This window comes from Xyrauchen texanus, chromosome 25 (assembly GCF_025860055.1).
Source record: "Xyrauchen texanus isolate HMW12.3.18 chromosome 25, RBS_HiC_50CHRs, whole genome shotgun sequence".
Taxonomy (NCBI): Eukaryota; Metazoa; Chordata; class Actinopteri; order Cypriniformes; family Catostomidae; genus Xyrauchen; species Xyrauchen texanus.
In genome coordinates, this window is record NC_068300.1 from 7,751,487 (window position 1) to 7,779,423 (window position 27,937).

At 38.4% G+C, this 27,937-nt stretch overlaps 1 protein-coding gene across 2 annotated transcripts; it reads left to right on the forward strand.

Annotated features, from left to right (window-relative positions):
• On the forward strand, positions 1 to 26,671 carry LOC127619117 (uncharacterized). 2 transcript variants are annotated; one of them, XM_052091881.1, is made up of 12 exons: positions 1 to 437; positions 3,200 to 3,348; positions 3,464 to 3,539; positions 4,678 to 4,787; positions 4,905 to 4,996; positions 5,099 to 5,251; positions 5,467 to 5,561; positions 8,326 to 8,474; positions 8,590 to 8,665; positions 9,046 to 9,155; positions 9,273 to 9,364; positions 23,225 to 26,671. In XM_052091881.1, exons 1-12 carry the CDS (start codon positions 282 to 284, stop codon positions 23,428 to 23,430), a joined length of 1,464 nt encoding a protein of 487 aa, XP_051947841.1. In that variant the 5' UTR covers positions 1 to 281; the 3' UTR covers positions 23,431 to 26,671. The 2 variants fall into 2 exon arrangements, with proteins under 2 accessions (XP_051947841.1, XP_051947840.1); XM_052091880.1 differs by lacking the exon at positions 23,225 to 26,671 and adding an exon at positions 9,467 to 10,911.
• Positions 26,672 to 27,937: the final 1,266 nt, after the last annotated feature.

A 27,937-nucleotide genomic window follows, 5' to 3' on the forward strand; every position in this document is an offset into this window, starting at 1 on the left:
TCCTGCACATCTTGGGAAATTGAAGCAGCTTCTGAGACACTTTCTCAGTTTTTCTCTCCCTCTCTGTGTTTAACTTTCTCTCTCTGTCCTCAGGGAGATACTTGCATTAAATGCATTAAAAGGCCACTGACAAGACAAGACCTCTGGATAAGTAAGAGGACAAGACCACTGAGGAGAATCAGACAATTCAGGACTTTTATCTTTTATCTATCTACTTTTATCTTTTTATCCAACACTGGCTGCATATTTGTCCAGAGGAGGAGAGCTGTCACACAATCAGCATGCACCGGAATGTGGCCCTTCATTATGTCAGGCTTTGGGTTATTCTCAGTTTAGCGGACAGTCACCTGACTGAGGATCAGAAATCAACCATCGTGAACATGCACAACGAATTACGATCGAAGGTTCAGCCCAGCGCTGCCTTCATGCAGCGAGTGGTAAGAGATCCATGTGACTACGTATTTTATATACAATTGAAGCAAAGAATAGTTAAAGGAAAAGTTCACCCAAAAATTATGTAACCGTTTACTCATCGTCCCAAATAATCTGATGATACCTGAGCATTTTCAAGACGGTGCCACCAAGTGATCAGCTTTTTTGCTACTTTTCCAACACATGATCTTTACACCATACTGGACAACGGTTATGGCTTTTTTGTATTTTGTGTGTGTGTTTGTGGAAATATTACAGCTTTTTTCAATTGCTAACAAGCATTGTTCAATACTGAAGCCACATTTTCAAAACTCTTCACACATTCAGCGAAACAGAAGTCTATCCGGACCAAACTGTGAATCATTTTTCATTTCTTACAGATAAAATGCATTCAATGACCACATTTTTCAAAATCCACGAACACTTTTGTCATTCATACTACAGCAATTGTACACTGTACCCTTTGAGAGAAACAGTGAACGTGTAAAAGAACTCCGGTATCAGTACGTCCAGGTAAGATGTCTGTTCAGTAACCAATCAGGGTACATACACAGTTATGCATCATGTAAAACTGTCACTAATTTAGAGGGTAATGGAGATGGAAGCCAGCCGAACTCCACATACTTTTATCTTTGTGGATGAAGCTGGATTCAACCTGGCAAAAACACGGCGCAAGAGAAGAAATGTGATTAGACAAAGAGCAACCGTGGATGTCCCAGGCCAGAGAGGAGCTAAAACGTGTGCAGCACTGTCCAATGATGGTTCGCTGTTACACAAACCACTCATTGGCCCCTACAATCCAGAGAGGTTTTTTCTTTTCTGGATGACCTGCATAATGGACTTGTGCCAGCAGAGGATAGAAGGCGTGGGGCATCAAACTCCCCTACCTTCGTTGTTGTGTGGGATATTGTGGCCAGGATGTCAGTACTGTATTATTCCCGCCTCCATACTTTGCTTTCTTTAACCCCATAGAGGAGTATTTCTCTTCATGGAGGTAGAAAGTTTATGACCACCATCCACATGACCAGATAACTTGAAGAATGCCAGGGTTGGATTCGACATTCCAGAAGGCACTTTCCAAGATGAATTGCCAGAGAAGACATCGGATGTGATGTTGATGAGAACTTGTGGCCAAATGCAAGAGAGTGGGAGGACTAGAACCCTCACTGTACTTCACAATCAGTGATTAGACTACACATGTTGTTGATGTGTTGACTTTTTTTTTAATTATCATTACAGCACTAGAAAATAAAGTACTATGTACAAAGAAAACAAATTGCAGCATTTCTGGTTCATTCTTGTTACATACAGTATGCTTTAGTACAGTAAAAGGTGTTATTCTATAATGAAATGCTGATTTATGTGAACTTTAAAAATAAAAGTTAATCATTTATGTAATGCTCCCTGTTGTTAGTGTTTTTAGGTCAGTGTGATATGAATTAAATGTATGTTTTCTGAATGAGAATTGTTGCCAGTGTTATGGTGGAACAAGCTTATTTTGAGACCTATGTGAAGTGTTTTGTTTAGGGGCTTTTCCACTGCACGACTCAACTCGACTCTGCTCGCTTTTTGGGGGTTTTCCACTGTGGATAGTACCTGCTACCCTTTTTAGTACCACCTTGGTCGAGGTTCCAAGCGAGCCGAGCCGATACTAAATTTACATCAAAATCCTGCAGATCACTGATTGGTCAGGGAGAATCGTCACTACCAGCATCACTGGATTGCCGACACGCGACATCAACCCGCTAGTTTTAAAGTTAGCAACAGCGATAACAGTATCATTTGTTCACATGCCTTTCGAATTGTGGAAAAAGAAATGGCTGTGCGCAAAACCACGCCGTGGTCAATAAACAAGGTGCAGACGGTCCACTCGATAGCGATGAGCGAAACAATAAAGTCTCTCAGGAAGTGTCTCAGCTGTTGGCCACACGGCTACCACCGGACCTACCAACAGTGAAGGGAAAAGTGGAAGTGGTTCGACCAAATGGACACTCTCTAGACCGCTGAGCAATGGGAGGGAGAGTGCCCTGGACTGGCGTTGATCCATGATGGAGGATGGTACGTTTTGTTACCTTAACTCTATATTCTGCTTGAAAGCTTCACTTTATTTAGTTGATCAGCTACTGGAAGCTTCTAAAACAACCCGACCAATTTAACTGTTACACTTGTCAAACAACTGCTTTATGTAGCGCAGTAAGCTAGTAGTTAACAGCTAGCGGTTGTGTTATTGTTTTGGTCAGTTTGTGTCGTGTTTGAGATGATTTCACAGCAGTAGAAGCAGCACAACTGTGTTGTATAACTACTAGCCTATAATCCCACCCACGTTGAGGCGGCACTAAACTGCAGTGGAAATGCAAGCTCAGAAAAGTAAAGCTGAGTCGAGTTGAGTCGAACCGTAACGTGCCGTGGAAAAGTGCCATTTGTTTGAGTGAGATTTGGAGGTGAGATTACCTGTTTGGCCAAGATTCATGTTGGTCATGCAGACTGTATGAAGAGTTTTGGAAATGTGGCTTCAGTATTGAACAATGCTCGTTAGAAATTGACTGTAATAAACATTTCCAACATGATTGATGTGTTGTGTCTCAATTTAGTTGTGCTGCGTCTTCATTTATTGTGCTGTGGTTTTATTTCCATTGTGTTTCAACTTTTGTTTGCTTTGCTAATTTGGTTGTGTTGTGCATCCAAATCAAATTATTCTTCTGTCAAAAAAGTACCAACAACACAAGGAGGCCATTATTACAGCTGCTCTTCACTCTGTTTGATTAAGGTGTGGGACGAGGAACTACATTTGGTGGCGGAAACATATGCATCTAAATGTATCTGGAAGCACAACCCTGAACTTATAACCCTTTCTCTGGGAGAAAATCTCTTTGTCACCACTGGACCATTTAATGCAACCAAAGCAATGCTTGACTGGTATGACAATTGTCTTTATTAAAATATAAATGAGGATCATAGATGGAGGCTGATGATTTGAGATATCCAATAGCATTATACTGTAAGAATTTGAGACACATTTCTTTGCTTACAGGTTTGGAGAGCATGTGGATTATGGCTATGAAAATGATACCTGTCCTGAAAACAAAATGTGTGGCCATTACACTCAGGTAGGCAATTATATGCACTTTTTGTCACGGCATCACCGAAACTATTTCAGTTAAGTGTGTGTATGATTGTTTGTTATTATTTTTCAAAACTGCATGACTTTTACAGGGATCAACATTGAGGGAATTTCTATGGGCTAGATCCTCTTACAAAAACGAAGAGTTCTGACTAATTCACCGCTCATTATTTTCACATGTAAATGAGCTCTGCCACAAACTCTTCATTGTCGCCAAAGGTTTGCTGCAGGTTCACCACAACCTGTGAAGAGCTGCAAACCTTGTGAAAATAATGTGCGGCAAGTTTGCTACAAGTTTTTTTACAAAATAAAAAGTTACCAAATGAAGCAACAAAATCAACAATAAAAGAAAAACAGTGAAACCATGCAAGATTTTCTTTTTGATTGTTTTTTTTTTTTACATTTATTTACTTGTTGAATTTACTCAAATTAGCAAATAAATATGACATGGTTTTATATTGTAGGCAGGGCTGGCCCGTGGCCTAGGTAAAATGGGCAGTTGTTGACTAGTGCACAAAATGACAGAGAGGCTCTGCAGGAGAGTCGGATGTGCTCCCTCTCGTGAACACTGTGTGACCCTCTACTTATATATTGTGCACTAGTGCTACATGATTATATTATAATCGGATCCTTATCATATGTGCACAAAATGAGTGAAGAAATAACCAAATTATCAGGTGCACAAGGCAGAAAGTGGCATAAAGAAGAAAAGCAGAAAAAAAGAGCAATAAACATGGCTCGCAATACCCGGATGAGCGGTCTGATACGTGGATGTGCGGTTGTTCCTGAGAAATATCAGACCATTAGATGGCGCCATTGATCAACCAGAATTGAGTATTTATGTAATTATAATAATGTATAATAATAGTAATGAATAATCGATGTACTGTCCATTGCTGAACCTAATGGAAAACACTCTAGTGGTCTACTGTTGCTAAGGTATATTTACTGTCAGGTGAAAATATGCACTGTGAATAACTTTTAATCAATTTTGTGGGAACCGAAACATTGTTTGAACATGCTGTCAACACGGTCCATGTTATTTGTGTGGTCTTTTTTTGTGCAATAGGTCTGCCTCCGGTTTTTGTGGATGGTGATCATAGTTTTCTCTGTTGTTGTTCTAGATGGTGTGGGCAAACACCAATAAAGTTGGCTGTGCTACTTATTTATGTGACACTCTTGAGGGTCTGCCTTTTGAAAATAGCACTGTGCTTGTCTGCAATTACTCCCCCCAGTAAGTGTGTTTCAGTACTAAATATATTCAGTATTCAAGATTCAATAATGCATTAATATCTATCCATCCATCCATCCATCCGTCCATCCATCCATCCGTCCATCCGTCCATCCACAGAGGAAATGTTGAGGGACAAAGACCATATGAGTCTGGAGAACCTTGCTCAGAGTGTCCAGATAACTTACCATCATGTGAGGAGAACATCTGTGGTAATGCAGCCTTACATGATTCTATGAGTATCAAATCTACAAATATGTTAATCCATCTATATACAACAAATATTTGATCTTCAAACTCTCTCTGCCTCGCAGTGGTTGAAAACTTGTTTTCATCTGTGGAGCCATTGTCTGAGGACTCGACTATCGAACATTCGACTGTCTCACCTGAGGGTCCCCTCGCTAAAAAGGAGCACACCACTCTTCCTGAAGAACTCACAGAGGGACACAGGAGAATGAATGACGCAGGTTTGGAAAGATCTAGATCAGAGTTACAGAGCGCCTCTGCACCTCTGCTGCTGGTCGTCTGGCTGCTCTTATTTTGTGAGGGATTGGAATAAATGAAATCCCTCTGCACCTGATATTAAAAACACAGTGTTGTGACACACTTAAATCACATTTTAAAGGAGAAGTACACTTATGAGCCAAAACATTATGAATGTCTAATCTACCCACACCTAAAGGTCACCTGACTGAGGATCAGAAATCAACCATCGTGAACATGCACAACAAATTCCGATCGAAGGTTCAGCCCAGCGCTACCTTCATGCAGAGAGTGGTAAGAGATCCATGTGACTACGTATTTTATATACAATTGAAGCAAAGAATAGTTAAAGGAAAAGTTCACCCAAAAATTATTTAATCATTTATTCATCGTCCCAAATGATCTGATGATACCTGAGCATTTTCAAGACGGTGCCACCAAGTGATCAGCTTTTTTGCTACTTTTCCAACACGTGATCTTTACACCATACCGGACAACAGTTATTGCTTTTTTGTATTTTGTGTGTGTGTTTGTGGAAATATTACAGCTTTTTTCAATTGCTAACAAGCATTGTTCAATACTGAAGCCACATTTTCAAAACTCTTCACACATTCAGCGAAACAGAAGTCTATCCGGACCAAACTGTGAATCATTTTTCATTTCTTACAGACAAAATGCATTCAATGACCACATTTTTCAAAATCCACGAACACTTTTGTCATTCATACTACAGCAATTGTACACTGTACCCTTTGAGAGAAACAGTGAACGTGTAAAAGAACTCCGGTATCAGTACGTCCAGGTAAGATGTCTGTTCAGTAACCAATCAGGGTACATACACAGTTATGCATCATGTAAAACTGTCACTAATTTAGAGGGTAATGGAGATGGAAGCCAGCCGAACTCCACATACTTTTATCTTTGTGGATGAAGCTGGATTCAACCTGGCAAAAACACGGCGCAGGAGAAGAAATGTGATTAGACAAAGAGCAACCGTGGATGTCCCAGGCCAGAGAGGAGCTAAAACGTGTGCAGCACTGTCCAATGATGGTTTGCTGTTACACAAACCACTCATTGGCCCCTACAATCCAGAGAGGTTTTTTCTTTTCTGGATGACCTGCATAATGGACTTGTGCCAGCAGAGGATAGAAGGCGTGGGGCATCAAACTCCCCTACCTTCGTTGTTGTGTGGGATATTGTGGCCAGGATGTCAGTACTGTATTATTCCCGCCTCCATACTTCGCTTTCTTTAACCCCATAGAGGAGTATTTCTCTTCATGGAGGTAGAAAGTTTATGACCACCATCCACATGACCAGATAACTTGAAGAATGCCAGGGTTGGATTCGACATTCCAGAAGGCACTTTCCAAGATGACTTGCCAGAGAAGACATCGGATGTGATGTTGATGAGAACTTGTGGCCAAATGCAAGAGAGTGGGAGGACTAGAACCCTCACTGTACTTCACAATCAGTGATTAGACTACACATGTTGTTGATGTGTTGACTTTTTTTTTAATTATCATTACAGCACTAGAAAATAAAGTACTATATACAAAGAAAACAAATTGCAGCATTTCTGGTTCATTCTTGTTACATACAGTATGCTTTAGTACAGTAAAAAGGTGTTATTCTATAATGAAATGCTGATTTATGTGAACTTTAAAAATAAAAGTTAATCATTTATGTAATGCTCCCTGTTGTTAGTGTTTTTAGGTCAGTGTGATATGAATTAAATGTATGTTTTCTGAATGAGAATTGTTGCCAGTGTTATGGTGGAACAAGCTTATTTTGAGACCTATGTGAAGTGTTTTGTTTAGGGGCTTTTCCACTGCACGACTCAACTCGACTCTGCTCGCTTTTTGGGGGTTTTCCACTGTGGATAGTACCTGCTACCCTTTTTAGTACCACCTTGGTCGAGGTTCCAAGCTGAGCCGAGCCGATACTAAATTTACATCAAAATCCTGCAGATCACTGATTGGTCAGCGAGAATCGTCACTACCAGCATCACTGGATTGCCGACACGCGACATCAACCCGCTAGTTTTAAAGTTAGCAACAGCGATAACAGTATCATTTGTTCACATGCCTTTCGAATTGTGGAAAAGAAATGGCTGTGCGCAAAACCACGCCGTGGTCAATAAACAAGGTGCAGACGGTCCACTCGATAGCTGATGAGCTGAAACAATAAAGTATCTCAGGAAGTGTCTCAGCTGTTGGCCACACGGCTACCACCGGACCTACCAACAGTGAAGGGAAAAGTGGAAGTGGTTCGACCAAATGGACACTCTCTAGACCGCTGAGCAATGGGAGGGAGAGTGCCCTGGACTGGCGTTGATCCATGATGGAGGATGGTACGCTTTGTTACCTTAACTCTATATTCTGCTTGAAAGCTTCACTTTATTTAGTTGATCAGCTACTGGAAGCTTCTAAAACAACCCGACCAATTTAACTGTTACACTTGTCAAACAACTGCTTTATGTAGCGCAGTAAGCTAGTAGTTAACAGCTAGCGGTTGTGTTATTGTTTTGGTCAGTTTGTGTCGTGTTTGAGATGATTTCACAGCAGTAGAAGCAGCACAACTGTGTTGTATAACTACTAGCCTATAATCCCACCCACGTTGAGGCGGCACTAAACTGCAGTGGAAATGCAAGCTCAGAAAAGTAAAGCGAGTCGAGTTGAGTCGAACCGTAACGTGCCGTGGAAAAGTGCCATTTGTTTGAGTGAGATTTGGAGGTGAGATTACCTGTTTGGCCAAGATTCATGTTGGTCATGCAGACTGTATGAAGAGTTTTGGAAATGTGGCTTCAGTATTGAACAATGCTCGTTAGAAATTGACTGTAATAAACATTTCCAACATGATTGATGTGTTGTGTCTCAATTTAGTTGTGCTGCGTCTTCATTTATTGTGCTGTGGTTTTATTTCCATTGTGTTTCAACTTTTGTTTGCTTTGCTAATTTGGTTGTGTTGTGCATCCAAATCAAATTATTCTTCTGTCAAAAAAGTACCAACAACACAAGGAGGCCATTATTACAGCTGCTCTTCACTCTGTTTGATTAAGGTGTGGGACGAGGAACTACATTTGGTGGCGGAAACATATGCATCTAAATGTATCTGGAAGCACAACCCTGAACTTATAACCCTTTCTCTGGGAGAAAATCTCTTTGTCACCACTGGACCATTTAATGCAACCAAAGCAATGCTTGACTGGTATGACAATTGTCTTTATTAAAATATAAATGAGGATCATAGATGGAGGCTGATGTTTTGAGATATCCAATAGCATTATACTGTAAGAATTTAAGACACATTTCTTTGCTTACAGGTTTGGAGAGCATGTGGATTATGGCTATGAAAATGATACCTGTCCTGAAAACAAAATGTGTGGCCATTACACTCAGGTAGGCAATTATATGCACTTTTTGTGGATGTGCGGTTGTTCCTGAGAAATATCAGACCATTAGATGGCGCCATTGATCAACCAGAATTGAGTATTTATGTAATTATAATACTGTATAATAATAGTAATGAATAATCGATGTACTGTCCAGTGCTGAACCTAATGGAAAACACTCTAGTGGTCTACTGTTGCTAAGGTATATTTACTGTCAGGTGAAAATATGCACTGTGAATAACTTTTAATCAATTTTGTGGGAACTGAAACATTGTTTGAACATGCTGTCAACACGGTCCATGTTATTTGTGTGGTCTTTTTTTGTGCAATAGGTCTGCCTCCGGCTTTTGTGGATGGTGATCATAGTTTTCTCTGTTGTTGTTCTAGATGGTGTGGGCAAACACCAATAAAGTTGGCTGTGCTACTTATTTATGTGACACTCTTGAGGGTCTGCCTTTTGAAAATAGCACTGTGCTTGTCTGCAATTACTCCCCCCAGTAAGTGTGTTTCAGTACTAAATATATTCAGTATTCAAGATTCAATAATGCATTAATATCTATCCATCCATCCATCCATCCATCCATCCATCCATCCATCCATCCATCCATCTCCAGAGGAAATGTTGAGGGACAAAGACCATATGAGTCAGGAGAACCTTGCTCAGAGTGTCCAGATAACTTACCATCATGTGAGGAGAACATCTGTGGTAATGCAGCCTTACATAATTCTATGAGTATCAAATCTACAAATATGTTAATCCATCTATATACAACAAATATTTGATCTTCAAACTCTCTCTGCCTCGCAGTGAGTGAAAACTTGTTTTCATCTGTGGAGCCATTGTCTGAGGACTCAGAACATTCGACTGTCTCACCTGAGGGTCCCCTCGCTACAAAGGAACCCGCCACTCTTCCTGAAGAACTCACAGAGGGGCACAGGAGAATGAATGACGCAGGTTTGGAAAGATCTAGATCAGAGATACAGAGCGCCTCTGCACCTCTGCTGCTGGTCGTCTGGCTGCTCTTATTTTGTGAGGGATTGGAATAAATGAAATCCCTCTGCACCTGATATTCAAAACACAGTGTTGTGACACACTTAAATCACATTTTAAAGGAGAAGTACACTTATGAGCCAAAACATTATGACCACTCACAAGTGAAGCGAATGTCTAATCTAGCCACACCTAAAGGTCTGGGTCTCTTGCTAAATGTAATGGTGCCATATACCACAGGACACCTTCAGGGGTCTTGTAGAGTCCATGCTTTGCCAGGTCTGCGCTTTTTTGGCAGCATGCGGAGGACCAGTAACATACTAGGCGGGTGGTCATAATGTTTTGGCTATATATATATATGTATATATATATATATATATATAAACTGTATATAATCCCTCTGCACCTGACATTCAAAACTCAACGTTGTGACACACACTTAAACATGAGACAATCATACAAAGCTTCTTCAATGTTTATACCCAGTTTAAAGATTTTAAAGACACTATTGACTTCTACAAGGGTTTTTAAATAGGCTTAAAAGACAAATTAGAAAACAGATGGGCTCCTTAACAAGTTTTGGAGGTTTAGAGCCAATGGCAATGGATATTTTTGCCTCCAATAATACGTTCATGTGGTTAAGATTGTGTGTATTTGTGACATTGCTCATTAAAGACATTTGGAAGGTTTTTAAAGGGTGGGTGTTCTTCAGTGATGCACAACAGACCCTGAGATGAATTCATGTGTTTATGAAATTCAATTCTGTAAGGGTAATTATTTTTGCCTTATAATTTTCATGATTTGAATTTATACTGTTTGTGCATTTGATGCAGCAGCATAATGCTTATAGATTGATCATATTATAGCTTATAACTGAGTTAATTTGACATTTGTATAAAGCAAGATCAATTGTCTCTTTCAACAGTCTGATATACAGTATAATTACTTTATGTTTATTTTTCTATGTTTACTTTGTAAATGCCATTTATGTTGTGTTCACTGGCCTAAACATATGATTAAATGTCCACTGTTATCCTTATTTTATCTGTCAGAACATCTATGCAATTATGTTTTTTTATCATGTTTACACTTATGGTAGATCACTGATTGTTTATAACAATTGTGAATTCAACATACAATCACCACTAGATGGCAGTATGACGCAATTCAACTGTTTACGTCATTTACGTGGCTGGTTGAGCGTATCTGGGCAGTTTCCTGATAAAATGAACACTACCAAAACAATGACTTTTGCTCCCTTTCACACAAATGCCATTTTAATCCTAAATCTCTATAATCACTGGAAGCCTCACTGGACATAGACTGATACAGTTGCAAAAAAGAAAAGTATGTTTAATCAAATAATTTTTGGAATTATCTGGTTTTCTGCATAAATTGGTCATAAATAAAATGTGATCTCATTTACATCAAAGTCACTAGTATAGACAAGCACAGTGTGCTTAAGCTAACAACACACATACAATTATAATCTTTTATGTCTTTAATTGAACACATCTCATTAAGCAGTCACACTTTGTGGAAAAAGTAAGTGAACCCCAATATGCTAATGACATCAACACAAGCTATTTAGGGTCAGGAGTTGGCAAATGTTGCATCCAATTAATGAAACTAGATTGGAGGTACGGGTTAGAGATACTTTGACCAACAAAAAGCGCTCAAACATTTTGAGTTTGCTATTTACAAGATGCATCTGCTGATGTGGACCATTCACAAAAAAGACATATCAGAAGAGCTACGATCAATCGATTGCTGTTTTGCATAAGGCTGGAAAGGGTTACAGAGTTACCTAGAAGAGTTTAGATATTCAACTGTCCACTGTGAGACAAATGGTCTATAAATGGAGATGATTTAGTACTGTGGGTACTCTCCCTAGAAGTGGCTGTCCAGCCAAGATGACTCAAAAGGGCACATGCAGAATGATCAATGAAGTTAAATTGAACCCTAGAGTGACAGCTAAAGACTTTGGGATTGTTAGCATCTCTGTTCAAGAGTCTACTATACAGAAACATTAAACAGGCATGGTGTCCATGGCAGGACATCACGAAGGAAGCCGCTGCTTTCCAACAAAAACATTGCTGCATGCCTGAAGTTTCCCAAAAACCACTGCTACATGGATAAAATGTTGTGGACTGATAAAAATACGTTTACATTCTTGGGAAGAACATGCAGCACTACGTATGGCTTAAAAAGGGCACTTTATGAATCTGTAGCACCCCTGATGTCGTAGACGTAGCCAGAGTTTGTTTCTCCATGTTAAGCAAACAGACTCATGCACACATACCCATGCACACAGGCACACTCATCATGTTACTACAGAGACTATAATACTGTACAACATTTGGCATGACAAAAAATAGAGACAGGCATGAAGCCAATAATAACTAAACAAGGCAGTTTCGCTAGGCACGCAACATTTGTGCAGCCAAGACGGTGCTCGCTTCACGTTTTCATTGAGTCAAGTCACCCACATCACACTTGAAAATGTTAACCCCCGGTCATTTTAAACCCCTTTATCCTGTTTCATACTTTACCCTGGGTTAATAAGCAATCCTGGGTATTTGTGTTACAATGTTTCACACTGTACCTTCGTAAACCCCCGGTAAATGTTCTTATTTGCGGTGCTGATTTGGTCGATAACAAGGATTGGATGAATGCAGCTCTCGATGGACACTCAACCTGTCAATGGAGCTGGTTTTCTGTGGTAATGTTGCAAGCAAATCGTCTCTGTTCGTCTTTCGTCTTCTGAAATATGCCATGAAAACGTCTAGGTTACGTATGTAACCTCCATTAATGGACGGGGATACATAACCTAGACGTTCCCCGTCTGTCGGTCTCTCTTGAGCGCCCCTAGTGTCACTTGTTCGACACAACGTCGAGAGAGCGACAGACGGGGAACGTCTAGGTTACATATGTAACCGCCGTTCCCTGATGGAGGGAACGAGATGTTGTGTCGAAGAAGCGACACTAGGGGCGCTCAAGAGAGACCCCTAGTGTCGCTTCTTCGACAGACGGGGAACATAAAACACTGTCTTTTTGTCATGCCAGTTATCGCTTTTGTCATCACTGTTCGACACTTACTGGTTTCCCTCAGTGGAGAATGGAAACAGAGCATGAAAGATTCAGCGACATACAAAGTGTATGCATATTAATGAGGTAAGCACTGAGGAAATATATAATAATAATAATTCCTTTAATCCTACTCTTTACGAGAAGTGTCCTGGGATTTTTAATGACCACAGACAGGACCACATTCAGGACCTCGGTTTAACGTCTCATCTGAAAGACGTGATATGAAAGATATGGTTGGTTGTGTGTTGCTAAACAACTTTCTGAAATATTCTAACACCGCATCGTTTCACACAGTATAGCTTTGGCACCACAATGCTAAGTTATAACATTTATTAGGTTAAAAGATTATTTTGGAGTTTGAATTGGTCATCAAGAATGACCATTTATCAAAACAGTCCATATAAAATATTATTTTACGAGCACTCCTCATTGCTAAGTCTTCAAATTTATGCAGTGTAAGAATCTCGCATCATTGACATGAGAGGGATCCCTTCTAGACACGACCCTCTTGTGGTCCACTCAATGATTTCAGCTTGAACTGGTCCATAATAGCTGGATGAATTAGCTGTTAACCTTTTATATAGTCTAAAGCAGACTGCAACTCTTATAAGATAAAACAGCACCTATTTATTATTGATATGAAGTGTTGCTCTTTTACAGCATTTGTCCACCATTCACAAAATTCAACCATGCAAAATAATGTATTAGGATATGTTGGCCAAAAATTTGTATTTAAATTTTTATATATATATAATTTAATTATAGACTATTTGATGGCAGAGTTATTGTACAAAGCTAAAGTTCATGTAACAAGTTGAATTTGTATGTGTTGTACATTTATGCATTTGGCAGATAGTTTTTATCCAAAGCGACTTACAGTGCCCTTATTACAGGGACAATCCCCCCAGAGCAACCTGGAGTTAAGTGCTTGCTCAAGGACACAATGGTGGTGGCTGTGGGGATCAAACCAGCAACCTCTTGCTTACCAGTTCTGTGCTTTAGCCCAGTACGCCACCACCACTCCACTCTACGGCAATTTTCCCAAACCAGTTGGCAGATAGAGGCTAAGAAACTATTATTTCTTTAGATAGGGATCATTTGAGATAAAACTAAACTAAATTGAAAGGACAAATTGAAAAAGAAGTAGAAATAAAATCTACATTTACATTCAAAACAATAATAACAATAGTTGAAATGACTAACGCAGTTTTCACTATCTTTAGTCTGTGTTTGAGTGGAGGGGAAAATGCAACAAACGTTTAAATGTGTGTTGAAGGACAGTTTTGTCTTCATACACCTAAAGCGTATGCTTTCATTCTGAAACTAATCATAAAATATGAATATGAAATGCAACAGAGGTGTTTTTGTGGGGCAGCTGTGGCTCAGGTGGTAGAGTGGGTCGGCTGCCAATCGCAGAGTTGGTGGTTCGATACCAGGCCCACACGACTCCACATGCCAAAGTGTCCTTGGGCAAGACATTGAACCCCAAGTTGCTCCCAATGGCAGGCTAGTGCCTTGCATGGCAGCTCTGCCACTTTTGGTGTTTGTGTGATTGGGACACAGTGTAAAGCATTTTGGGAACCTCTAAGGTTAAAAACGTGCTATATAAGTGCAGACAATTTACCTTTTGAGTACGACTCGTCCTCTTTTGGACTCTATTGTTTGAAGTCTCTGACTCGTCTAAGGTGGACTCGAACCCAACACTAGTTTTTACAGTCTTTCCCTAAATTGTTATCAAGATAGCAAGGCAAGCTTAAAATGTACCATAGTTACAGGGCAAAGGGAACGGCTGAGCTCAAACATGTTTAAATCATTCAGACCTTATCCTTCAAATCAAATAATCCTCTCTGTTACCAGCTCGGCTGTAATGCAGGCTAGGAATGTTGCTGGCGTCACTTACAGTTATTGACAGTTTGTTTCGTGTAACCTGCCATTAGGCAGACCCTCTTTAGGAAGCATCCTGCAAACAGGATAAGCGTTAGGGTGAATCCACATTGGAGAGAGATGAGCCTGGTACTGTAGAGAGGAAATGAGTTTAGTAACATGAGTACAGCACAGCTCCATGAAAAACAAGGGTAGATCGAATCAACTTACATCCACTGTTATCTCTGTCATTTCTCAACTAGATGTGTGTGCTATGACATGCCATACTGTATGACTAATGCCCTCTCATATCTCAAAGACTTAAAGTTAAATGTTGCTTGTACCACACAAACCCACTTTCGTAATCAGCATTTTGCCTTGCTTTTCATCTACTTCGGGCACTTTGTCCCGTTGGTCGATTGTTATTAAAAACAGACAGATTTCAACTTTTTTCTCTTAAACGAATGTTGTTAAACGTTTATCTCATCAAACCTTTTGGTACTTTTCAAATGCCTTTTATTTATAGATTTTACTGTTTTGTAGAGCATATTCAAGAATGCTTAAAGCAAATGGGAAAGGTCAAATCTTCATTAAGGCCTAAAGAAGACATGGACTTTAAGCAATGCATCCAATAAGCTTTTCGTTGTGGTAATTGTTTCTCTACATTCCCCAGTTCCTCTGCAGGAACTTTCTACCATTTCTATTCCAGTGTTACAACAGTAGTTAACTGTTTTATGTTGCGATTATGCTAATGGGAACATCTAGCGATTGGCGAAGTAATGTCTTGTCTTCTAATCGCCGATTTGTGTTTACTAAGACTTTTACTTTATTGTTCACAGATGTAGCCACTCTTGAAAGTATTCCCCTAATATGAACCGACAGTATATTTATACTGTTCTTCAAACTGCTCTGAATCATCCAACATAAATGGTGACCACCTCCTCTTTTTTATAGGAAGAGGATGTTTCTATCTAAAGAATTTCGAAAGACAATGGTGCTCATTTTTATGACATTAGTACATCAGGGAAATTAATCATGTTCTGATTGATTTTCCATGGAAAATGAAATAAATTCCAATCTTGAGTTTATGGTAATACAGGGAATAGAGGACATTAGCAATTGGCTAGACATTTCCATAAGCATAATCATGAACTAAAACAGTTAAGTTGTATTGGAACAGAAAAGGTCAAAATGTCCTGAAGAAGGAATGTAGAGAAAACATTACCACAATGAGAAGCTTAATGGATGTATAGCTTGAAGTCCATGTCTCCATTAGACCTTAATGATGATTTTGACTTTTCCTCTTTTCTTTTAAGCATTCTTGAATATGTTCAAGCCCATACTCTAAAGCAAAATTAAATATTTTCTACTTGATTGTAGGTGGGTTGATTTATAAACATCATCATATACTTTTGGTTAAATATACTGTTAGAAATATAAATGTGTATGCTACTTAAGTGTTTCTGAATGTGGTCTAGTCTATGTGGAGAAAATGAAATGGGTTTATAACATATATGATTGCATTGACTTGCTTTTAATCCTGTTCGTTGAACTTTTTATTTGACTGTAGGTGGTGATATGGACTTATGAGCAGCACTAGCTGCCTGAAGTGACAGATTAACTCATATGTTAATGAAGAGCATGCTTGAGATGAAATATGAACCAAGTGATGCTTGAAGAAAACAATGAAAAATCAAGCACATATCATTATTGAGCAGAATATACACTGATGAGCCAAACCATTAAGACCACTCACAGGTTAACGTTGATTATCTTTAGGCGTCAAGGTCTGGGTAGATGTTAAGCAAACAAACAGTTCTCGTAGTCAACATGTTGCATGCAGGAGTAAAGACCTGAGAGCCAAATTGTTATGACCAGATCAGATGACTGCTTGTGGGATGCTCCCGGTCAGCAGTGGTGAGTACCTACAGACAGTGATCTGAGGAGGGACAAGTCACAAACCGGTGACAGGGTGTTGGGCGCCCAAGGCTCATCGATGCATGAGGGCAACAGAGGCTATGCCATTTGGTCCAAAATGTACAGAAGGTCTGCTCTGGCACAAGTCACCGAAAATGTTAATGATAGTTACGGCAGGAATGTGTCACAAAAAGCACCTACAATAGGCATGTGAACGTCAAACCTGGATGTTGGAGCCTGGTGCAATGAGTCCCGTTTTCTTTTACATCACATGGACGGCCGTGTATGTGTGAGCCGATTACCTGGGGAAGTGATGGCACCAGGACGACAATCCGGTGGAGGGAGTGTGATGCTCTGGGCACTGTTCTGCTGGGAAACCCATTCATGTGGACGTCAATTTGACACGTGCCTCCTACCTAAACATAGTTGCAGACCAGGTACACCCCTTAATGGCAATGGTATTCCCTGATGGCCGTGGCCTCTTTCAGCAGGATAATGCGCCCTGCCACACTGCACACATTGTTCGGGAATAGTTTGAGGAATGTAATGAATGTGAGGAATGCAATGAAGAGATCAAGTGAGTATTTAGGAATTATCCTTAGCAAGACAAAGGAGTCAGACATAATTTTTTTTTTAAAGTTTCAAATATAATTTCCATCAGCGTCTTTCCACCACAAAATTATTTTTAACACAAAACACAATTTGAGATTTTGTGGAAATGATACATTGGTAAATATATATATTTTTAAATCATGTGGAATATCTACATACACTTTTGAATTGACAAACTGGCCCCACTTTACATTAGGTGTCTTTATCTACTGTACTAACATTGAAATACATGCATTATAATGTATTTATTGTACAACTACTTATATTTCATTTTTCATTTTTAAGGATGTTTGGATATTTTTACTGGAAAACAACTAACTCAAAATAATGGTTAAGACATTTTTTTGCGTGTTGAATCTTGTTTTGTTGGATCAAGTCGGACAGCAGGCGATGAGTCAATGTCAAACTTCTAGCTGCTGGAGCATGTGTTTGTGTGCATGTGAGAGATTTGTAATATGACCTAAGGGCGGCTTGACGACAGGACAGAAAGGGTGGGCATTTCATTCTGGGGTGCTAAAACGGTCCTGCACTTTTTGGGAAACTAAAGCAGCGATTGAGACACATTCTCTATTATTTATTCTCCCCTTCTTTCTGCCTAACATTCTCTCTCTCTCTCTCTCTCTCTCTGTTTTGAGGGATACACTTTTACGTACTTTAAAAGACAACTGACAAGACAAGACCTCTGGATAAGTAAGAGGACAAGACCACTGAGGAGAATCAGACAATTGAGGACTTTTATCTAAACACTGGCTGCATATTTGGGAGGAGAGCTGTCACACAATCAGCATGCACCGGAATGTGGCCCTTCAGTGTGTCGGGCTTTGGGTTATTCTCAGTTTAGCGGACGGTCACCTGACTGAGGATCAGAAATCAACCATCGTGAACATGCACAACGAATTACGATCGAAGGTTCAGCCCAGCGCTGCCTTCATGCAGAGAGTGGTAAGAGATCCACGTGACTACGTATTTTATATACAATTGAAGCAAAGAATAGTTAGAACCATATAGTTAAAGGAAAAGTTATAAATATATATTTGGAGCTGGCGTTTTACATTCAACGAAAACAAAGGAAATTTAAGTTGTTATTCACCAAAAATCTTGGACATCAGTACAGCTCTTAAATCTCATTCATGTTTACTCACATCACGACCGGATTGACGTCAATCATGCTAAACTCCATCGGTTTAAAATGTATCATAATTTATCGTGAACAGCCAAGCTTGAATACGCAGAAACTTGAATGAGATTTGATGATTTTTACTGAACATCGACATTTAAGTCGGTTCCTCAAACTAAGCTATTATATGGCTAGGACTGATTTCTACCAAAAAATCGAATTGCGATTATTGAGATTTGAACTATTAATTGTTGTTTTTATTAGTTTAGTATTATTATTATTATTATTATTATTATGTAATATTTTCTTAACCTGCATGCGGCATGGATAAACAGACTTTTATTTTGGCGAGCGTATACCTCTGTTGAGTTCGCTTGTCAACTGATACTCGGTTGATTTGCGCTATGGCAGTGACAAGCAATAGAGACTCAGCTTGTGCATGTTTAAAGTGACTATGAGCGCGCACAAACTGCTATCAACACGCGCTTTTTATCCGTTTGCCATTTCTTTCCCTCTATAATGGTTCAGCAGTTATATATATATATATACACATACATATACAGAGAATTACTGTAAATGCTCTAAAAACTGTACACCTCAAAATTCATACATATTCATAATTTTATGTGATGACAACATCACTCGGGCAACAATAATATGGTTTGAGGCAGCCTGTTGAATACCATAGCTGTAGATTTAAACAGTAACTTTTAACGGCTAAGCATACATGTAGTTTCACAAATGTGCAGTTAGTGAATCTAGAGCACTGTAAAGTTGAATAAATAAATGGTGCAGACTAACTCAGCATATCTCAGCAACACTTTGTCCTATTGAAACGAAATTTGGTGTGCATCATTGCAACTATGATTTGAGTACTCATGCCAAGTTTGGTGACAGTGCCACACACTGGTCAAGAAATCCCCAAAATGTACCTTTTTGCTCACGACTTTTGAATAAATTGTCCGAAAATCGTGATAAAGCTCTGTTTGGATTCTTTTCTTTCTTTCGTATCTGTTAAATGCATTGACATATCAAATCAAAACTTGGTGTGCAGTATTAATATCCTGTTCTGATGGTACCTGAGCATTTTCAAGATGGTGCCGCCAAGTGATCAGCTAATGCACAGATTTGTTTTTGCTACTTCTCCAACAAATGTTGTCCAATTCTCAACAAATTTGACTCACATGATGTTTACACCATACCGGACAACAGTTATCACTTTTTTGTATTTGAAACCCTTTGGCGACATCATTTCCTCCACTATAGTGACTGGGTTAGGCTTAGCATGTTTCTTTAGCATCAACTAACAATGAAATCATCTAGCCTATTTTTACATTTAATAACAAAATTCCATTACATTATTGTGTGTAACGTTAAAAAAATAAAACGTAAAATATTTTTTACATAGAATTTTTTATTATTATTGTTATTATTATTATTTAAAGATTACTCAATTAAATTTGATGGAGTTGTTATCAAATTGAAATGCGTACAACATATATTTATTTAAAAAATCGCCTCAATCCGGGTGGTGGAGGACAAGTCTCAGTTGCCTCCGCTTCTGAGACCGTCAAGCCGCGCATCTTATCATGTGGCTCGTTGTGCATGACACCGCGGAGACTCACAGCATGTGGAGGCTCATGCTACTCTCCGTGATCCACGCACAACTCACCACACGCCCCATTGAGAGCGAGAACCACTTATCACGGCCATGAGGAGATTACCCCATGTTACTCCACCCTCCCTAGCAACTGGGCCAATTTGGTTGCTTAGGAGACCTGACTGGAGTCACTCAGCACACGCTGGATTCAAACTTGCGACTCCAGGGGTGGTAGTCATTTTCAATCCTTGCTGAGCTACTCAGGCCCCCAGTCTTACAAATTAAAATTTTGGGATAATCTATTTCTTCAAGACCAAATAAACATTGTAGGTCTAGAAGCCATAAGCTTTACTGAAAACAGAAAACAACTTTCCGAGGCACGTCTGTGTTACGTCTCAGTCTGATTTCTCATCTCTTGGGGACTGTGCTAATGTTTTTATCCTCAGCATTGGCCTAGAGTTCTGTGTTTGTGTATCGCATATAAATCTGTTGCCCCTCTTCAGTCTATATGAAGAATTCCTTTATGAGGTCATTACAGATAATTATCTGCCATCAATCACAGGAATTACTTTTCTGCTGCCTCATTACATCTGTAAACAACAATTATCCAATTAATACGTTGGTAATGGAGTCCTCGTTGCATTTTCATGGGCGCAATTAACTAGACTTTCTCAAAACACAAGGGAGCCTAAATAATACCGTAAATGTGATTAAAAGTACAACATGAAAACTTAACAGAAAAACAATTATATAGCACTCACCATGTGGCTGTGCATACAACATACCACAATTTTAGCATGTGAGTTAGTCGAATGTGATGCCATTTAACATTAAGTGCAGAACAAAGCTTGTATTATAAGACATAATATCATCCTTTATATGACATTGATTTTGATTCTGTGGGTGTGTGGATACAGAGAATTGAATTGCGCAATGTGTTCGTCTTGCTGAGGAATGTGAATGATATATGAGACCACTGGAGCACAGCACTGTGTGTGTGTGTGTGTGTGTGTGTGTGTGTGTGTGTGTGTGTGTGTGTGTGTGTGTGTGTTTAATAAAACCCCCATGTGGCCTTCCCGTCTAACTTTCTTGTGTATGCGTTGTGGGTAAAATGTGGGAAATGCCCTGGAATTTAATCCAAATACCAGTTGAACTGTTGCCAGATCTCACAAGAGAATTAAGCAACCTGGTCTGGAAGAACAAGCCCAAAATAAGCCACTTGCCTCAGCAAAATATGTGGACAAAAAAGCTATTAAATTATTTCTGTTGTGGTGGATCTATCAGCATAGAAATCATAAGCATACAGTTACTTATACAGTAACAGTTAAGTATAATGTTTATTACAGAGCTGCTTCTGAGTCAAAAACCGACAGCATTAAATTTGTATTAATGCAACATATCGAACAATAATACACTGAAGACTTGGAAACAACTGAGAAATGTACTTTTACCTCGAATAATGTTGTGGCAGGGCAGAGGGCGGGGCCGGGTTGTGATCATACACACCTGGTCCCGTATTAGGCTAATCAAGTCTCTGAGGTTTAAAGGCCGACTGCAGAGTATCGGGAGAGAGAGATCGTCAGCGGACATGTGATCTCTCTCTCCCGCACGCAGTCGGCCTTTAAACCTCAGAGGCTTGATTAGCCTAATACGGGACCGGGTGCGTAGGATCACGACCCGGCCCCGCCCTCCGCCCTGCCACAAATGTTTTCCTTGTATCTGGATTAGCAGTGCATGTACATGTAGTCTTTATACATAATTGTTAAAAAAGTCTTCATTCAGAGATACGACATTCACAATGGACAATTAGGCCAAGAAATTTGTGATGCAAATGTGATGCAAATGTTCCTTGTATGTTTTGTTTTGGTAAATGTTCATCAACATTTTCAACATGATCATCGAGTTGTGTCCTAATGTAGTTGTGCTGTAGTTTTTCTGTTGCTTTAAAAAAAAAATTTGCTTTGCTAATTTGGTTGTGTGTCCCTAGGCCCAAATCAAATTGTTCTTCTGTCCCAAATGTACCAACAACACAATACCGTTAATTACATCTGCTCTTGTCTCTGTTTGATTGAGGTGTGGGACGAGAATCTGCATTCTCAGGCGGAAGCATATGCATCAAAATGTACCTTGCGAACCAACCCGAAAAATAAAGAGCTTTATATTGGACAAAGTCTCTTTGTCAGCGATAAACCATTTAATGCAACTGAAACAATGCTGGAATGGTATGACAATTTTCTTAATATAAATGAGAATAGATGGATGCCAATGATTTGTGATATCCAGTATCATTATTACTCAGTAAGAAATTGCTTTCCAGAGATAACTTTTTCTCTTTTTCTTTTTTTACATACAGGTTTGGTGAGCGTGTGGATTATGACTATAAAAACAATGCCTGTTCTGAAAACCCAATGTGTCCCCTCTACACTCAGGTGAGCAATTGCCTGCATTGAACCTTAACTAAACGTACTATTTTTAAGAAATGTAATGTCTCTCTTTGGCGTAAGCCCCGTCTGGCGGTCCGAAGAAGTTGTACTCGGAACTGTCATATCCTGCTGGAGATAGGAGGTGGGGGTGAGGAGCCTACCCCCGTGCAGGACGGGACTCAACAGGTGGTGGTGGGGTGGTGGAGGTTTCCATGTTAGCACACTGAAACAGCAATGTGATTGTGAGCAGACTTATAAAGCAATGGCTTACATGTGATTGGCTAGGGGTTACCTAGCTAGTGGTGCGATGACGTACAGCTGCTAGTCTTCCCTCTAGAACTAAAATAGAATAAAATTGGGAATAAATAAATTAGGAAATAAATACATGTGGAAAAAATTAACGTTAAAATATGACAGAACCATAGAAGGCTCTAAAAGCCTAGGTGTCCTGCAGCTGCGAAAAGCTCATGGTCTGCCTCCGCTTTTGCGGATGGTGATGATAATTTTCTCTGTTGTTGTTCTAGATGGTGTGGGCAAACAGCAATAAAGTTGGCTGTGCTACTTATTTATGTGACACTGTTGAGGGTCTGGGTATTGAAAATAGCACTGTGCTTGTCTGCAATTACTCCCCCCAGTAAGTGTGTTTCAGTACTAAATATATTCAGTATTAAAGATTCAATAATGCATTAATATCTATCCATCCATCCATCCATCCGTCCATCCATCCATCCATCCATCCATCCATCCATCCATCTCCAGAGGAAATGTTAAGGGACAAAGACCATATGAGTCTGGAGAACCTTGCTCAGAGTGTCCAGATAACTTACCATCATGTGAGGAGAACATCTGTGGTAATGCAGCCTTACATGATTCTATGAGTATCAAATCTACAAATATGTTAATCCATCTATATACAACAAATATTTGATCTTCAAACTCTCTCTGCCTCGCAGTGAGTGAAAACTTGTTTTCATCTGTGGAGCCATTGCCTGAGGACTCGACTATCTCACCTGAGGAACCCACCACTCTTCCTGAAGAACTCACAGAGGGGCACAGGAGAATGAATGACACAGGATTGGAAAGATCTAGATCAGAGATACAGAGCGCCTCTGCACCTCTGCTGCTGGTCGTCTGGCTGCTGGCAGCTCTTATTTTGTAGAGTCCATGCCTCGGCTGGTCTGGCGGCATGCGGAGGACCAGCAACATACTAGGTGGGAGGTCATAATGTTTTGGCTCATCAGTGTGTGTGTGTGTGTGTGTGTGTGTGTGTGTGTGTGTGTGTATATATATATATATATATATATATATATATATATATATATATACATACTGTATATAATCCCTCTGCACCTGACATTCAAAACACAATGTTGTTGACACACACTTAAACATGAAACAATCATACAAAGCTTCTTCAATGTTTATTCCCAGTTTAAAGATGAAGTATGTATTTTCTGGACCACTTTCGTCACCAAATGGGAATAAAACAGACTGTTTTCAAAAAGGTTTCCCCAACACTTTCCCCATATACAATTGGACAAAGTTAGTTTTGCCCCAAACTCACTCCATTCAGCCATATTGTTATGTCGAGCTGGTTGAGATGCTCAAACAAATGATTAAAGAATTAAATGTTTTGACAGCATCAGAGAGACACTGTATTTGGGGAAGTAAACCTAAAAATGGTTTTAACTGCTGTATAGTTGACATTAAGCTAGTCACCTTTAATATGACTGCACTAATTTTTTTGTTTGAGATGACAAAATGCCAATAAGAAAAAATTATTGTATTATATGATTTGTTTTGTAACTGCATTTGCATAAGCAGCAAAACAACACTATTGACAAGGGTTTCAAAAAAACAAGGGTTTTTAAAAAGGCTTAAAAGACGAAATAGAAAACTGATGGGCTCCTTAACAAGTTTTGGAGGTTTTTGCCTCCAATAATACATTCATGTGGTTATGATTGCGTATATTAATTGACATTGCTCATTAAAGACATTTGGAAGGTTTTTAAAGGGTGGGTGTTCTTCAGTGATGCACAACAGACCCTGAGATGAATTCATCTGTTTATGAAATTCAGTTCTGTATTTTTGCCTTATTATTTTCATGACTTGAATTTATACTGTTTGTGCATTTGATGCAGCAGCATAATGCTTATAGATTGATCATATTATAGCTTATAACTGAGTTAATTTGACATTTGTATAAAGCAAGATCAATTGTCTCTTTCAACAGTCTGATATACAGTATAATTACTTTATGTTTATTTTTCTATGTTTACTTTGTAAATGCCATTTGTGTTCATGTGTTCATGTTGTGAAGGGAAAAACAGGAATGGAAAAGTGTAATCGAACTGGAATGTTTCCCCTCATATTCTCCAGGTTTATTTAAGGATTTATTAATTTGAATAACTGACCTGATAGTTTATATTTCATTTTTATTTCATGTACTTGTCCCTGTATTTGTCACTGGCCTAAATATATGATTAAATGTCCACTGTTATCCTTATTTTGTCTGTCAGAACATCTATGTAGGGTGACCTTACGTCCTCTTTTTCGGACCTTAAAAAAGCGTTCGGCCGGGATTTCTAAATTTGCGAAAATGTCCGGGATTCGACTTTAGTTGCATTATGATGTGCATCTGGTCTAATACTTAATTATGTGTGTATGCTTATTTGCATTGCTTTAACCCCTCTTTGTAAGTACCGCCTTCTTGCACACCAATTGGTCGATTATAAGAGGCTTGCAGCAACTATTGGCCAAATTCCAGTGTGTCAATCTCTCCGCGAATGTGTGAAGCGCTGTTGTGTTCGGCATCAAACTGTTGTTTGACAGTAGCAGCAAATGACAGCTAAGTCCTTGACATGGACCATATGCCCAAAATTTATGATAATGGCAAGATTCTGTGTGAATCTCATATTCAAATTAAAGATATCTTTGAGGCGATTTACAAATTGAAACTAAATAAATCTCCTGGAAATTATGGTCTGACCATAGATTTTTATTAGAAATATTCAAATGATCTTTCTCCATTTCTCCTCAGTTTCTTTAGAAAGTCTTCATAAGGGCACTCTCCCACCCTCTATGACTCAGGGCATTAAAAATTTGATCTCTAAACCTCAAACCTCAAAAGGACCATGCACAAGAAGAAAATTGGCGACCTATAAGCCTCCTAAGTACAGACTACAAAATATTAGCCATCATTTTTGCTAAAAAGTTTAAAAGTGTTCTAGATTATATAATTGATGAATATCAGTCAGGTTTCATGAGAGAAAGACTTATTTCAAACAATGTTAGTCTTATTATTGATACTTTAGATTACTCAGATTTGATCCCTGATGACAGTTTCTTGCTTTTTATAAAGCTTTTGATTCTGTTGAGTTCCCTTTTATTCTCAAGCCCTGAATATTTCTGGTTTTGGCCCCAATTTTATTAGTGCAATTCAAACTTTGTATAATAACATCAATGCTTCAATCAAATTACAACACGATACTACCCATAAGTTTAATTTAGTTTAATTAAGAGAGATATCTGTCAAGGCTGTACAATCTCACCATATCTTTTTCTGCTTCCGATGCAATTATTAGCCACCCACATTCATAATAGTCATTTGAAAGTTATCTCTGTGGCAATATTAATACACAACTCTATTTTTGAAAAATAAAGTTCAAGTTTTTTTAGCTTTAGACATACTTATTTTTTTTTCATCTACTTCTGGTTTAGATCTTAATATCCACAAATGTGAACTTTATTCGGTAAAACATTCCACTGATGTTAATATTTGTGACATCCCAGTCAAATCTGAAGTAAAATACTTAGGTATAATTAATTATATGTAAAGATCAGAAAAAGAGATCAGAACTTAAATGTGTACATCTTATTAAACTCCTGATTGCAGCATGATCTGTCCAAAGCAGATGGATTATCTTGGGTTATCTATCCCGCAGTGGCACTGGATGTACCTGTGGAGATTTGTGGAAAATTGGACAAAATTATAGTAGTTATTTGGAATTCTAAAACCCAGTTAATAAATAAAGTGTTATGATAGCTGATCGGGCTATGGGGGGGTTTGAGTTAGTGGACTTTTCCACTCGTCCTTTGGAATGTCATTCCAAATCATATTTTCAGTTCAGTTTAAACTATGACATCTCTAAAATACCTTTAACTTTATCTTGTTTTCATAAACAATAATATAACAATTATATAAATTATAGTGTTTCTCCACAAAGTTATTTTATCTGGAACAACAAAAATATTAGATATAAAAATATATTAAAACAAATATAAAAAATATATATATATTTTTTACGACAAACATTTTTGTTATTTCTAAGAAGATAACAACTTTGTAATCTCTATTAAAATTATACATAATTGCTACCCAGTACACTATAAACTTTTTTTGGGAGTATTTTGGTTTGATTTTTGGTGAATCTCTGAATTTAGACCCTTCTCATTTAAATGTTATAATTAATCTATTACTTTTTCTTGACAAATTTTACTTTCATAAGTGTACATTTTCAAAGCAAACTTATTTTCATGAAAGATATTCTAAAATAATTCTCTAAGGAATTCAAAAAATTCTATTGCATGAATTCTCTTTTAAGGTGTAATGATTATAAGCTTTGTCATAAAGTAATGTAACCCTCTTTGTTCATTGTTTTTTTTTTTTGTCTCTGTATTTGTAATTGTTATTTTAATATTGAAAAGAAATAAAAAAAATAAAATACAAAAAAAGACAGCTGAGTGGAAACAATGCCCAAACAAATGTGCAAATTTACAGAAGATTTGCATTAATAATTGCCACGCTTTCTTCCAGGTCGAGATCCGTGGGAAGCAGAATGTTTGACATGTAAAGCTGGCACTTATGTGTCAGTTGCTAATAAAGGTGCAAGTGATTTAGAAGCACACATTAGCTCTGCGAAGCATAAAGGGTCAGCAAAAGGTGAAAGTTCATCAGGTAAATTAACGGACTACTTTTTGCGACCAGGTAAAATTGTAATCACATTGCTTCGTTTTCCATGGCCATTCAAAATAATAGTCATAGTAAATGAAGCAGAATGACTCATGGCATCAAATATTTTATTTCAGTACATGAACATTCAAAAGAATGTCGGACATTTTTATTTATTTATATATATTCATGTTATTCTAATAGTGTCTTTTTCACTGTATTATAATTTGCATTCATAGTAAAACTGTTTTGAACCCTATTATTTCTCCCCACCCCAAGAGGTGTCCCCTTTTTGGAAAACCAGAATATGGTCACCCTAATCTATGCAATTATGTTTTTTATCATGTTTACACTTACGATAGATTACTGAGCGTTAATAACAATTATTGATCATTTCCATAATTTTATGTTCTATAAAATCGTCCGCTAAATGAATAAATGTCCATCAATAAACATTCACAAATAATTTTTGGTGCTTCTTACAACGATTTTGGATTGTGAACTCAACATGCAATCACCACTAGATGGCAGAATGACTCAATTCAACTGTTTTAGTATAAAATGGACTCAAATGTAAGTGTGAATTGTTTCTACAGAGTACATTTTTACATTTACATTTACATTTATTCATTTGGCAGACGCTTTTATCCAAAGAGACTTACAAAAGAGGAAGAACATCAGCGAATAATCTTAGGGAGACAGTGGTACAAAAAAG

Coding starts and splice junctions, on each gene's coding strand:
- LOC127619117 (XM_052091880.1), top strand. CDS start 282: ATGCACCGGAATGTGGCCCTTCATTATGTCAGGCTTTGGGTTATTCTC. Junction 3,540..4,677: donor TGTGTGGCCATTACACTCAG/GTAGGCAATTAT, acceptor TTGTTGTTCTAG/ATGGTGTGGGCAAACACCAA. Junction 8,475..8,589: donor ACCAAAGCAATGCTTGACTG/GTATGACAATTG, acceptor CTTTGCTTACAG/GTTTGGAGAGCATGTGGATT.